The following is a 15,310-nucleotide window of genomic DNA, read 5'->3' on the forward strand; positions in this document are numbered from 1 at the left end:
GACACCTTCAGATTGAAAGTAAGGGGATGGAGAACCATCTATCATGCTAATGGTCAACAAAAGAAAGCCAGAGTAGCCATATTTATATCAGACAATCTAGACTTTAAAATACTGTATCAAGAAATGAAGAAGGGCATTATATCATAATCAAGGGGTCTATCCACCACGAAGACCTAACAATTGTAAACATTTATGCGCCAAATGTGAGAGCACCCACATATATACATCAATTAATCACAAACATAAAAAAACTCATGATAGTAATACCATAATAGTAGGAGACTTCAACATCCTACTCACAGCAATGGATAGATCATCTAATCAAAAAATCAACAAGAAAACAATGGCTTTGGATGACACACTGGACCAGATGGACTTAATAGATATATTCAGAACATTTCATACTAAAGCAGCAGAATATACCATCTTCTCCAGTGCACATGGAACGTTCTCCAGAATAGACCATATACTGGGCCACAAATCAGCCCTCAGCAAGTACAAAAAGATCAAGATCATACCATGCATATTTTCAGACCACAACGCTAGGAGTCGAAATCAACCACAAGAAAAAATTTGGAAAGGTAACAAATACTTGGGAGACTGAAGAAACATCCTACTAAAGAATGAATGGGCTAACCAAGCAGTTAAAGAGGAAATTAAAAAGTTCATGGAAGCCAATGAAAATGATAACACCACAACCCAAAACCTCTGGGACACAGCAAAGGCAATCATAAGAGGAAAGTATATAGCAAGCCAGGCCTTCCTAAAGAAGGAAGGAAGATTTCAGATATACAACCTAACCTTACACCTTAAAGAGCTGGAAAAAGAAGAGCAAATAAAACCCAAAACCAGCAGAAGACAGGAAATAATAAAGATTAGAGCAGAAATTAATGCTATCAAAACCAAAAAAAACCCAGGTAGAACAGATCAATGAAACCAGAAGCTGGTTCTTTGAAAGAATTAACAAAATTGATAAACCACTAGCCAGTTTGATCAAAAAGGAAAAGGAAAGGACCCAAATAAAATCAAGAATGAACCAGGAGAGATCACAACCAACACAGCAGATATAAAAATAATAAGAGAATATCATGAGCAATTATATGCCAATAAAATGGGTAATCTGGAAGAAATGGACAAATTCCTAGAAACATATACTACCAAAACTAAAACAGGAAGAAATAGAAAATTTGAACAGACCCATAACCAGTAAGGAAATCGAATTAGCAATCAAAAATCTCCCCAACAAGAGTCCAGGGCCAGATGGCTTTCCAGGGGAATTTTACCAAACCTTGTTAACAAGGAAGAGTTAACACCTATTGTTCCAAAAAATAGAAATGGAAGAAAAACTTCCAAACTCTTCCTATGAAGCCAGTATTACCTTCATTCCAAAACCAGACAGAGACCACACTAAAAAGTAGAACTACAGACCAATTTCCCTGATGAACATGGATGCAAAAATCCTCAACAAGATATTAGCCAACCGGATCCAACAATACATTAAAAAAATTATTCACCACGACCAAGTGGGATTTATACCTGGGATGCAGGACTGGTTCAATATCCGCAAAACAATTAACGTGATTCATCACATCAATAAAAGAACAAGAACCATATGATCCTCTCAATAGATGCAGAGAAAGCACTTGACAAAACATAGCAACCTTTCTTGAAAACCCTCAAGAAAGTAGGGAGAGAAGGAGCATACCTCGAGATCATGAAAGTCATATATGAACAGCCCAACGCTAATATCATCCTCAATGGGGAAAAACTGAGAGCTTTCCCCCTAAGGTCAGGAACAAGACAGGGATATCCACTCTCACCACTGTTTTTCAACATAGTATTGGAAGTCTTAGCCTCTGCAATCAGACAACACAAAGAAATAAAAGGCATCCAAACTGGCCAGGAGGAGGTCAAACTTTCACTCTTAGCAGATGACATGAAACTCTATATGGAAAACCCAAAAGATTCCACCAAAAAACTGCTAGAACTGATCCATGAATTCAGCAAAGGTGCAGGATATAAAATCAATACACAGAAATCGGTTGCATTCCTATACACCAACAATGAAGTGACAGAAAGAGAAATCAAGGAATTGATCCCATTTACAGTTGTACCAAAACCCATAAAATACCTAGGAATAAATCTAACCAAAGAGGTGAAAAATCTATACACTGAAAATTATAGAAAGCTTATGAAAGAAACTGAAGAAGACACAAAAAAGTGGGAAAAGATTCCATGCTCCTGGATAGGAAGAACAAATATTGTTAAAATGTCAATACTACCCAGAAGCAATCCACATATTCAATGCAATCCCTATCAAAGTAACACCAGCATTCTTCACAGAGCTAGAACAAATAATCCTAAAATTTATATGGAACCAGAAAAGACCTTGAATAGCCAAAGTGATCTTGAAAAAGAAAACCAAAGCAGGAGGCATCACAATCCCAGACTTCAAGCTATACTACAAAGCTGTAATCATCAAGACAGTATGGTACTGGCATAAGAACAGTGACTCAGATCAATGGAACAGAATAGAGAACCCAGAAATGAACCCACAAACATGTGGCCAACTAATCTTTGATAAGTGGTGCTGGGAAAACTGGACAACAACATGCAGAATGAACCTGGACCACTTTCTGACACCATACACAAAAATAAACTTAACATGGATGAAAGACCTAAATGTAAGACAGGAAGCCATCAAAATCCTTGAGACGAAAGCAGGCAAAAACCTCTTTGATCTTGGCTGCAGCAACTTCTTATTCAACACGTCTCCGGAGGCAAGGGAAACAAAAGCAATAATGAACTACTGGGACCTCATCAAAATAAAAAGCTTCTGCACAGTGACGGAAACAATCAGCAAAACTAAAAGGCAACCAATGGGATGGGAGAAGATATTTGCAACTGACATATCAGATAAAGGGTTAGTATCCAAAATCTATAAAGAACTTATCAAACTGAACACCAAAAAACAAATAATCCAGTGAAGAAATGGGCAAAAGACATGAATAGACACTTCTCCAAAGAAGACATCCAGATGGCCAACTGACACATGAAAAAATGCTCAACATCACTCATCACCCAGGAAATACATATCAAAACCACAGTGAGGTACCACCTCACACCTGTCAGAATGGCTAACCTTAACAATTTAGGCAACAACAGATGTTGGCGAGGATGCAGAGAAAGAGGATCTCTTTTGCATCATAGATGGCAATGCAAGCTGGTGTAGCCACTCTGTGAAACAGTATGGAGGTTCCTCAAAAAATTAAAAATAGAACTACCCTACGACCCAGCAATTTCACTACTAGGCATTTATCCATGGGATACAGGTGTGTTGTTTCGAAAGGACACATGCACCCCCATGTTGAGAGCAGCACTATCAACAATAGCCCAAGTATGGAAAGAGCCCAAGTGTCCATGTCCATCGATGGATGAATGGATAAAGAAGATGTGACACACACACACACACACACACACACACACATATATATATATATATACACACACACACACACACACACACACAGTGGAGTATTACTCAGCAATCAAAAAAAAAATGAAATCTTGCCATTTGCAACTACATGGATGGAATTGGAGGGTATTATGCTAAGTGAAATTAGAGAAAGACAAAAATCATATGACTTCACTCACATGAAGACTTTTAAGAGACAAAACAGATGAACATAAGGGAAGGGAAACAAAGATAATATAAAAACAGGGAGGGGGACAAAACAGAAGAGACTCATAAATATGGAGAACTGAGGGTTACTCGAGGGGTGTGGGAAGGGGGATGGGCTAAATGGGTAAGGGGCACTAAGGAATCTACTCCTGAAATTGTTGCACTATATGCTAATTTGGATGTAAATTTTAAAAAATAAAAAATAAAATTAAAAAAAAGTAGTGATCGAAAACCAATGCCATTCTTGGCATTCTCTTGGAAAGAAATGATTCTTGAGTGGTAGAACTGAGGAATACTATATCCCAATGTTCTAAAAAAATCTGTTTTTTCAGGGTGCTGGCTACTGCAAAGTAGAAGGGGAATGGTTATACACAATCCACTTAAAGTTTAGAATATGACCACCATTTGTCCTATTTTACTTTAATTGCATAGATAATATTCTTAAGTGTTTCAATCCTTCCTTTTTTCTTCTAAGGAAAATTCAGTGTGTGTGTACTTGAGTATGTATGTGTATGAGAGATTTTTCACTGTGCATTCGTACTGTCACTTTGGCCATAATTTTTAAGCACTAATTGTGTTACTAAGTTAGGCCAGGAATGCATTGCTCCAATTCTGGTCTTTTTGATGGAAGCAAATAATTAAGTTGTCAGTTAAAAGTAAGAAGGGATAGAAGGACCAGGGAAAGGGGATCTTTACTTACTACATTAAAGTTATAGGACATAAAGTCTTTCAATATTGATGGCAATACGTACGTCAAAGCATATATAGGTATAGTATCTCACAGTTAAGGAATAAGTCTTTAGTAGGTTCCAAAAAATACTAGCTTTCCTATGGAGGAAAGACAATTAGTATGCATAATTTAAAGTTACCATATCAAACACATGGCCCTGTTGCAAAGCATCATAGCAATCTGAAAAAGAAAAGTTCATATATTGAAATAAACACAAAATAAACCAATTAATTCTGAATAAGTAGTAACAACTTTATTTTAACTCAACGTGCTGAAATGCAAAAAATATTTTCAGCAACAAGATACAAAAAGTATGTATCTTATCATTAACATCAGCTGATTAAAAATGAGGCTGAAAAGTTCAATATAAGTCTTTACACATTTGAATCTTGAAAATCAATTTCCCCCAGAATTAATTTTTAAATAATTTTAGCATAATTTTATTTTCAAAAATGGGACTCACTTAAGTTATATCTTCATTCTAAAAAACTGGATGTGAAATTAGCTGGGTTACAGTATACAACAATAAACTCTAACAGAAAAATATTTAAATATAAGAATTCCTTTTCAAACATAAAGTCCACATACTGCAAACAGAAGACACGGTGTGGTGATTTCATTCCTAGTGAAGAGGAAGTCTTGCATATGTTAGGCACTCAATATTTGTTCACCTGGACCTAAAATTGACATCATTCCATGAACACTTAAATAAAGTAGAGCTCATAATCTGTATAAAAGAGGTTTGCACAATACTCTTCTATATGCTGAAAGTGCTGTCTTTATAATCTGAAGACACCCACCCACCCACATTATTTTGCAAGAATACACTGAATTTTATCCATCAAAGAGCATGAAGGTCCAAGTCAGAATAATTCACCTTTTCATATATTACATGGTTATGAGGAAAGCTTTGTTGAGGTGGATTTTAACAAAACAACTTACTGAAGTCTCTAGTGTTCTAATTTAGTAACATTGGGTAGCATATATGACCCATATTTTAATAAAAATTTTACTTGGGTTTTAAATTTATGCACAAAATTTAAATGGATAAATAAATTAGTATAACATTTTTGGCAATTTAAATTCTAACTTAGGTCTAGTTTAAAAATAAGCTAATAATGCTCATGGTTACTTTTTAAGAGTTCTTTGCGAATATTTTAAAACTGAACTTTACAACTGATGTCCTAAAAAGGCACTGTTTTCATATTTCATCATGCAGTAAAGGTCACATTTTTGAAAATTATAATTTCTTGTCCATCAACTGTCCCCCCAAATAAAGCACATTTAATGAAATATTTCAACTAACCTGAATTTTCAACATTTAACTGAGTCCTATTTTCAGAAATTCACTCTTCTGAACATACCACACACAAGTCTAAGTAAATACAAGTACGTGTACACACACACACACAAACACACGCACACACACGCCCAAATGACATAATACATGCATGGTTCTCCAATTACTATTTCAAGACAATGACACATGAGTATTCAAGGAGGTAACAATGGCAAGCCATAACATTATGGCACCTTCATATTTGTGCTCTAAATACCAATATACGTTAAAATTTAAAAACAAAAAAGGCACAAATATAGTGTTTCTGTATCTCAAGCTGAAGAACAGTTTGCTAATGGTTACTGTGATAACATATAACATTTAAAACCAGTCACTTCTTTTTTAAGGAAAAGTTCTGTTTAGGTGACAAAAGGAAAACAAGAGCAGGCTGATAAAAGGCAAAGCTGCTCAGGACAGTCTGTGCCTACTGAACACAGTAGTGTGTAGTTTCAAAACGAGAAAATAAAAAGGCTATTAGAGCACTTTTGTCAGAATACATTAAGTTTTTTTTTTCATTGCCTCAAGAACCCACAATACCAAAAAAAACCCAACAAAAAACAAAAACCAGAAACAAAAAACCAAAAAAACAACCAAAAAAACAAAAAACCCCAACCCATAATAAATAAAAAAATAAATCAACTATGATACGATTCTGTTAGTATAATGGTAGGCATTATATTATCTGAAACGTGGACATTTCTAGAGACATGGATATTCTCACAGCACAGTGTTTGACGTTTTTGGTACAAAATGTACTACCAAACTACAAACAAAAAACGAAAAAAACCCTTTATAATAAAACCCTTAGGATTTGCAATAAACACTAAATTAAGTAGGTAAAAGCAAGCCGAAATGTTCATTATATGGGTGTTATTACTGAAGTCACTATGGTTAGAAACGTAGATGCAAGCAGTGAATTAATTCACAATGTGCCTACGTGCATTTGATATAAATGGATACACCAATATATATATATTTTTTGACACATGACAACAAAATTCTATAGCCTGAGGAATTTTGTTTTGTTGTAAGACCCTGGCAAAATATTAAAAATCTTAACGTGTATATGTATGTGCGTATGTACTTTTTAAATTGTACACTGTAAATTTAATGGACTCAATTTGGTTAAGGAAGTGAGTTTCTGTTTCCTATAGTATTCTTACATAGGATGAAGTTCAATCACATGTAAGAATCCTTCTATCTCAAGGGATTCTTCCAATTTCAAATTTAACAAGATTCCAATTAAACTACATAGAAAGAAATGAAGATATCTGAAAATATGACCTTTTCAAACTAGTTTGCTGTGGTTAACAAATGCTTATCTGATAGTGATTGTTCAATGTAAATATGAATCACTCTTGATATACTCTGACTGCTTCAGTGAATATGTAACAAAGAGATAACAAAAATAAAATCTATTTTAAAACCTCAGGCTCCTTTTTTTTCCTTTTGTTCTAAATTCAAAAACTAAATAAACAAATTATACAAATTTTAATCTGGAGAATAAAGTATGTATGTGAATATATAGGTATATGCATTTTTTTCCAGTGACACACTTTTCCCCTTGTGGTCAAGTATAAATCTTGCCTAAGAAGCATATTGTCACTATTCCATGAAATCAGATGCAGTGACTTGCCACTGCTCCTACTTCTCCGGGACAATGCACCAGGACAGACCTTCACTGTGAACAGAGCTATCAAACACTGAACATGTGTATGTGTTTAAAGCTAAATTCATTTATAATAAAGAACTGGCCCATGAAAAGCAGTTTATAAATAGTTTATCCTGTTCACATTATGCAGAATTTCAGTATCATCCACAATGTTAGTACAGTAACTGAAACAGAAAGGAGAAAGCTAGGGGGGAAAAGGTTCAGAGTGTGGCCTAACATATTTCTAAGGGTTCTCTCCTTTAGTCTGCAAATATCAATTCACTATTTTTAGAAGGAGAGTAGAGTGTCCAGAATTTTATTGTTCAATTGCCTTCTCCAAAGTGGGATAAGACAGAGTAAATTCAATAATAAATATCTGAAATTCAAACCAATTTAACTATAATCAAGAATACCTTTCTTATCTATTATCACAAACATCCCAGTTGCCTCCCTCAGTCTTAAAAAATTCTTGCAAAAGTTAAGACACAATTAATTATACCTTATTAATACCCTCAAAAACAAACAAAAAATATATGTACCATTTAGCATACAAAAGTTACACATGAAAAGTGCATATATATCTTTCTTAATTGGCCCACTCATTAAATTTACATTTGGTCATCCTTACTTTCAACATGGACAGAATTCTTCATATAAATGTAGGTCACTACAAATTAAAAAAAAATTAATTCAGCACAAAACATGCTTTCTTTTTATTGAAATCTTAACCTCAATCAGTTCTCAGTCATTGTAAACTTGAACAAACCCACAAAGAAACACAAGCAAAGGTTTGTTATGCTTCTCTTAGTCGGCTAGACAGTCAACACACAGAAAAACATCCAAATTTTACTAAAAATTTGGGCCAACTCATTGCATATTTGCCCCCTGAAATGAAAAATAAATTAGAATTGAAGCAGTGTATTGCCGTAACTTACTTTGAAGGTAAGCAGGTTCTCCTATATGTATAGGACTTAGACTGGAGACATTACCAGTAATCTCCAATACGAGTGCTTTTAAGAAGAACCTAGTTTTAAACTTTGAGATAGCATAGGACAAACCCTATAAAATTCATTTTGCTTTTCTCAAACTAATGGAAGATCCTTTTGAAACTTAATATCTTCAGTTATCAATATTACTGCATTATGGAGCTAGTGCAATCCTGCATAGCCTTAGTCAAAATGACAAGGCACAATAAAAAAATTAAAGTATTATATGAACAAGAGAAGTCATTGAAGATAATTTAAGGCCTTGAAGTGAATTAGAGTATAATCAGTCTAATTTAAAGCTGAAGAATAAACCATAAATTATCCACCTGAAATGCAAGCAATATGCTTTTTCAGCTTCTGTTCGTGGACAAGACAACAGAAACAACTCTTGCTTATGGTTTGTTATTAGAATCCTTCTGGACCTGGAGGAGTAAAAGTCAATTCCATTTTTCTACAGTTCATGGAAGATTTCAGGACTGTTTTAGCCGTTTGCGTGGAATGCCAAACTGTGGACATTGTGCAGATGCTAGTGCTCGGAAGGCTTCTGCTACTAAATGAGGGTGAGACTGAATCATGGACTTCCACCCTGATGTTTCCATTATGTCTGCTGCTTGGCTGAAAAATAAAATTAAGTGATATTTATTAAAGAGTACTTTTCAAAATGCATTGTTGCATTGTTAGTTTTAGAAAAAATCACACATTTCAAAATGTTTCAAACACTTTTGCCTCTCTGTATCGTCAAGCCATGTGAATTCATCAAAATACCATCTTTATGTTACTGGTATTTTCTGTTGCAATTGAAACTTAAATTCTTCTGGAAGTTCTATACTCTGGAAGTATGTGACACTTTTCTCCATAGTCCCAACTCCCATTGTTACCATTTCTGTACCACCTTTTTAAGAGCTCTTTTCCCTGGCTGTTACACATAGGTTTTCTCTAGAGTTCCAACTTTTGCCCTCACTCTTCTCTCTTAACTTCATCATTCATCCTATTGTATCCACTCTTTACAATTTTAACTATCATACTCAATGATGGTAAACTACTGATTTGCAAATCTAGCCCTCCCCACAAGGTACAGTCCCAACCCCTTGTTCTCTTTATTTGGACAGCCTCAAGCCCTAAAAATTCAGGATAGCCAGGAAAGAACTCAAAACGTCTCTATCCAAGCTGCAAATTCTTCTTCCCTCATTTCTAATCAGCTAATGCTTCCACCATCACCCAGCGGTAACATCAAAAACCTGGGAGTCATCTTAGGCTCCATCCTTTCCAATCAATCATCAAAGCCCTATTTTAATTTCCAAAGATATTTTGAATTCCCAGTCAAGGTTCACATCATCTCACATTTGGATTATCACAACAGTCTCCTAAGTTGTCTTCTAGTTTCCTATCTTGCTCCTCTCAAACTGGCTTCCGTGAACTGCCTTAGTAACACAAATATGACTATGTTACACCTTATTGTTCCCTAATGCCTGTATCCAAGTTCTTTAGAAAAAGAAACAATTTTTCCTACTTCCTCTCTCTACCTTTGTATCTCTCCTTACATGCTCAGGTAACTGCTCATTGTATACTGAATGTACAACATGGTCTACTGAGCATGCAGAGTAAATACCTAATCTAGTTATCCTGGTCTCTTTTCTCCCTTATATCCATCCACCATCCAAATAATATCCAAATATTATAGACTGTCCTTTCAAAATGTTTTATCCTTTCATTTCTCTCTAGCCCCAACTGTCACCAATCAACTCTAATTTCAACTCTCATCTCTTGCCTGCACTACTCCAGCAACTTTCCAATGTGTCTCCTATATTTAACCTTGCTCAACTGTCACCACAACCACCACCTCAAGCTCCCCACAATATATTCTCTACCTTGTATGCAGAGAGATTGCTAAAAATGAAACTCTGATCATGCCCTATACTAGGTTAAAACCTTTTATTGGATACCCATTTCTCTTTGAATGTCTAAAAGTCCCAATGTTATTTACATGGCCTTCTAGGATCTGACCTTTGTCTGCTTTCTCCAGCTTCTTCTCATAACCTCTCTCTGACTCTATATTGTTCTTTCTTTATCACCAAAACTTTGCAAACCTGATTCCCTTTTTTTGGGATAAACTTTCATGCTTCTTCCCTCTTCTTTACCATGGTAACTCCTACTAATACTCCAGGTGTTTATTTATACAGTAATTCCTCAAAAAGGCTTTCTTTCACTCCTATTTTAGGTAAGGTTCTTTTGCTGTATGCTTGGGATATACATTATCTATTGTTACGCTTTATTTCAATTACTTGTTTAATTCCTATTTGTTTCTTGCTAAACTAAACACTCCATAAAGGTAGGGGAAACATTTGTCATGTTCATCACTATATTTTTTTGTACTAAGCACACTGCCTGAGGTATTTACTTGATAATAAATATAAACATATGTCAAATGAATGGATCACCTACTGCTTCATGCTTCTATACTTTGGATCAAGTGATCCCTTCTGTTTATAATGCTTGTTATTTCCTTCTTAGTTTCACTAACTCCTATTTGTGTTTAAAGACTCAGATGTCATCTGCAGGAAGCCATTCCTAAACCATCCAGCCTTCGTCAAGTGCCCTGCACATGTCTTCCTTTATCATGTTACTTACCACATTATGAAATAATATATACATGTATTTCTTTCATTAGACAAATTTCTCAAGAAAAGGATTTTTCCCTATTTTTATATGCAGCACCCTAGCACAGTACTTGAGACACAGATGCTAGGTAAATGTTTGTGAACTAAACAGTAGCTGAATAAAACAACTTTTTAAAAATTTGCCTGACATCATATTACCTGTATGTAATTATGTTTATCATTTTAACTAACTGTTTGGAGTCACATAAATACCTCTTAATATACCTGGCATTTTCATTTATTTAATTCAAAAAGATCTATTGAAAGTCTGTACATACAACAGCTACTCCAGGGGATATAAAATAAGCTAGTATTTTTTGACACTGAAAAAGCTATACAATGTAAAATGTTTTCTTAACAAAATAAAACTAGAGCTTGAATGTGGCTAAGGGATAAAAAAATTATCATTGAATGCTAATATATTTTAAATTTAAATAGACTTTTCTGTGATCATATACCATGACAATAACGTATCATCAAATACTAACCAATATACCACCAATGACTTAAACGTAGTTACTAATTTTTACTTTGTGAAAACAGAAATCACAAACTGATAGGAATTCAGAGTTAACAACATAATACAGTTTAAAAGAATGGGAAGTAATCAGGTCAACATTCATTTTATTGTCTCTAACACTGTCTTTTTTCACTTAAATCTACTTTTGATAAAGTATAGAATTTAAGGGTTTATTGGTAAAAACTAATCAAAAGCAGATGAAAATTCCTCAAACTATCAACTCTTCACCTTTTCTGATTTTGAAAAATTACAAAAAGTAGAAAATCACTCTAAAAATAGAAGAAAACAAAAAAGGAAATAATAAGTTCTAATAGTTCATATTCAGAAGGTTGTCTTAGAAAAATGTAACAACTACCACACAGTTTCAACAGGGAAAGGAAAGAACAAACTGCTACCAGTAGGGAATATGAAGCAGCTAGCCTAAAATACTATATGATGCAAGGTACTTGGCTAACCTAAGAAGCAGTGGGTGAGCAGTCAAATATAAAGACTGTCTAGGCAAATGGGGTACATTCCTCATAGGAAAAAATAAGTTATTTCCCAACATCTTTAGAAATGTTTTCTGAAGGGACAGGGAAAAAATCTAGTAGCCACTGAAATACATGGGCTCAGCTATGTACTGTGAGCATATGTGCTTAAAAAATTAAACTGTCTATCCCAGTTCACATTAGAAGCTGATCTACAAGGGAGCATAGCCTCAAGAATCCACCAAATCATATTATTATGTTTTAAAATAACTGGCAGTTTGCTTCATACAACTAATATCTGGATTCATACTTATTGTAGATGAGCAAAAGGCTATGCAAACACTTAATTTCATGTATGCAGATCAACTTTAAGTCAGAAACTGATGTCATCTTACTTGCTGTTCCAGTTTTTCCCATCTTTACACCCAAGTTGTCGAAGTACACTGCACCTGCATTAAAGATTTAAACACACTTAAAAAAAAGTCCAGTGAAAAAATGTTGAAGGTGTCATGCCCACTGAAATACAGGCATAGCTTACCTATTAATAAAGTCTATGGCTTGTGCTTTCAACTGTTCTGCACTGTGCAAATCTGCAAGGACAAGGGTATCAGCAACATTTTCTACCGAGAGGTTACTACACAAAGCTTCTTCACACATGACCTTCAGCCGTTCCAGTGCATACTATCCAAAAGGAAAACACAGCAATTAAACATTTACTCAAACTACCAAGTTTTAAATACTTGGTATTTATAACTTAGAAAATAAATTTAAAGCACATTATACTTTGAGGGTAAAAAAAAGTCCTGAAGTTATTTTAACCTAATATTAAGAAGATACAAATCAATGAATTCAAGAGAAAGACCAATTTTCTTTAGGAAATTTCAATTTGTGCAAAATATGTACTGTCAATTTTAAAAACAGAGTTTTATTCTTTAAAAACAAAACAAAACAAAAAAACCAAAAAAACAAAAACCCTTCTTGCTCAAACTCTTAATGAGTGAATTTCTCTTCTCTATTTTAAACACCAGCCAGTGTACCAGCCAGTACACTTTCTGTTGCCACTGCTCAATCTTGAAGAATGAATTATAAAAGGCCAACAAATCATTTTGATAACCACTTCTTTAGTTATTACGACTTTAGCAGCTTTACTGAAAATTTACAATTGATATACAATAAACTGCAAATAAAGTTTATACAGTCATATGACCATCATTAAATCATGACACTGAACATAATCATCATCCCCAAAAGTTTCCTCCTACCCCTTTATAATCCTTCCTTTTCACCCACCTCAGGCCACACCTCTGATATGCTTTCTACTGTTGTAGTTTAAATTTTCTGGTATCTTCTATAAATGGAATCATATACTTTGTGACTGGCTTCTCAGCATAATTATTTCGAGATTCATACATGTCACTACCATTTTATCAGCAGTTCAATGCTTTTTATTGCTGAATAATATTCCATTGTGTACAGACATACCACAATTTGTTTCTGCAATCCTCTTTTGATAAACAATTGGTGTTTCTAGTTTTTAGCTATTACAAATAAAGCGACTATAAACATTCATATAAGTTACTGTATGGGAGTATGCTTTCTTTTCTCTTAGATAAAGTAGACTCACTGAATCAGAAGGCAAGTGTAAAACATTTTTTCTTTTTTAATATTTGAGGGGGAAGGGAAGGACAGAGGATCAGAAGCAGGCTCTGAGCTGACAGCAGATAGTCTGATGAGGGGCTTGAACTCATGAACCATGAGATCATGACCTGAGCCGAAGTCGGATGCTTAACTGACTGAGTTACCCAGGAGCCCCAAGTGTAAAACTTTTTAAGAAGCTGCCAATCTTCCAAAATGGTTGTTACCATTTTATATTTCCATCAGCAGTGTATGAGAGTCCTTATTCTTCCACATCCTTGACTATACTTAGTATGGTCTTTGTAATTTTATCTATTACAATACATTTGTAGAAGTATCTCATGGTTTTAATTTACATTCCCCTAGTAACTAATGGTGATGAGCATCTTTTGATGTCGTTAACTGACATTAGTTCAGGAAGTGTTTGTTCAAATATTTTCTCTATTTTTAGAAATAACATTGTTTTCTTAAATAGTTGAGTTTTGACAGTTCTTTATATAGTTTATATACAAAAGTCTGTTAGCAGATATATTCTGAATATAAGGTGCTCATCAGATATATGCTTTGTAAAGAATTTTCTCCTAGTTTCCGGCTAGTCTTTTTTATTCTGTGTTTTCTGAGGAAGTTTTAAAATTTTATTTAAGTCTAATTTGTCTATTTTTCTTTTATGTATTGTTTTTTGGTTTTATAGCTAAGAATTCTTTGCCTAACACAAGATTACAAAGACTTTCTCCTATGTTTTCTCTTAGAAGTTTTAGATTTTAGGTTTAAAATAAATTTTGCATGACTTTTTGTACTTGGCGTGAAGTTCACATAAAAAGTTCATTTTTTTCAGGAATATAGGTATCCAACTGTTCCAGCACCACTTGCTGAAAAGACTATCCCTTCTTCACTGAATCGTCTTTGCACTTTCATCAAAAATTAGATATCCAGGGGCGCCTGGGTGGCTCAGTCGGTTGGGCATCCGACTTCGGCTCAGGTCACGATCTCGTGGTCCATGAGTTCGAGCCCTGCGTCGGGCTCTGGGCTGATGGCTCAGAGCCTGGAGCCTGCTTCCGATTCTGTGTCTCCCTCTCTCTCTGCCCCTCCCCCATTCATGCTCTCTCTCGGTCTCAAAAAATAAATAAAACGTTAAAAAAAAAAAATTAGATATCCAGATATGTGAGAGCCTATTTCTATACTCTCCATTCTTTTCAAATGAGTTGTCTATCTTGTCACCAATACAACATGGTCTTAAATTCTGAAACTTTATAATAAGTCTTGTCATCACGCAGTGTTGTTAGTCCTCTATTTTGACCTTCTTTTCTCAAAGTTATCAGATTTCTCTAGGTCCTCCCACTTGCACATAAATTTAAAATTCATTTGTCAAAAAACCCCACACAAAAAAAGCTTTTTTGACATGTTGGTTCTACTAATGAATTTTAAGAACTGAAATTTTAACAATATTGAGAGTTCTAATCCATGAACAAAATTTCCCTTTCCATTTATTTAAGTAGTACCTGAATTTCACTTATCAATATATTGTAATTATTGGTATAGTCTTGAAGATCTTCTCAGATTTATGCCTATATGTTTAATATTTTTGATACTACTACAAATGTCATTTTTTTAATTTAAATTTTTATTAAGACAGTTATAGATTC

At 34.4% G+C, this 15,310-nt stretch overlaps 1 protein-coding gene across 3 annotated transcripts in view; it reads right to left on the minus strand.

The window, feature by feature from the left end:
- Nucleotides 1–4,643: 4,643 nt before the first annotated feature.
- Nucleotides 4,644–15,310, minus strand: part of SPOPL (speckle type BTB/POZ protein like) — a 74,453-nt gene continuing 63,786 nt past the window's right edge. For all 3 annotated transcript variants that reach the window (XM_053909177.1, XM_019454987.2, XM_019454983.2), the window contains 3 exons: nucleotides 12,571–12,713; nucleotides 12,428–12,481; nucleotides 4,644–9,003 (listed from right to left, as the gene is read on the minus strand). In XM_053909177.1, coding sequence (XP_053765152.1) covers nucleotides 8,859–9,003; nucleotides 12,428–12,481; nucleotides 12,571–12,713 — 342 coding nt within the window. In that variant the 3' untranslated portion in view covers nucleotides 4,644–8,858. The remainder of the gene's footprint in view (nucleotides 9,004–12,427; nucleotides 12,482–12,570; nucleotides 12,714–15,310) is intronic.

The sequence above is a fragment of the Panthera pardus genome, unplaced genomic scaffold, assembly GCF_024362965.1.
Source record: "Panthera pardus isolate Hobbes unplaced genomic scaffold, ASM2436296v1 HiC_scaffold_10, whole genome shotgun sequence".
Lineage (NCBI taxonomy): Eukaryota > Metazoa > Chordata > Mammalia > Carnivora > Felidae > Panthera > Panthera pardus.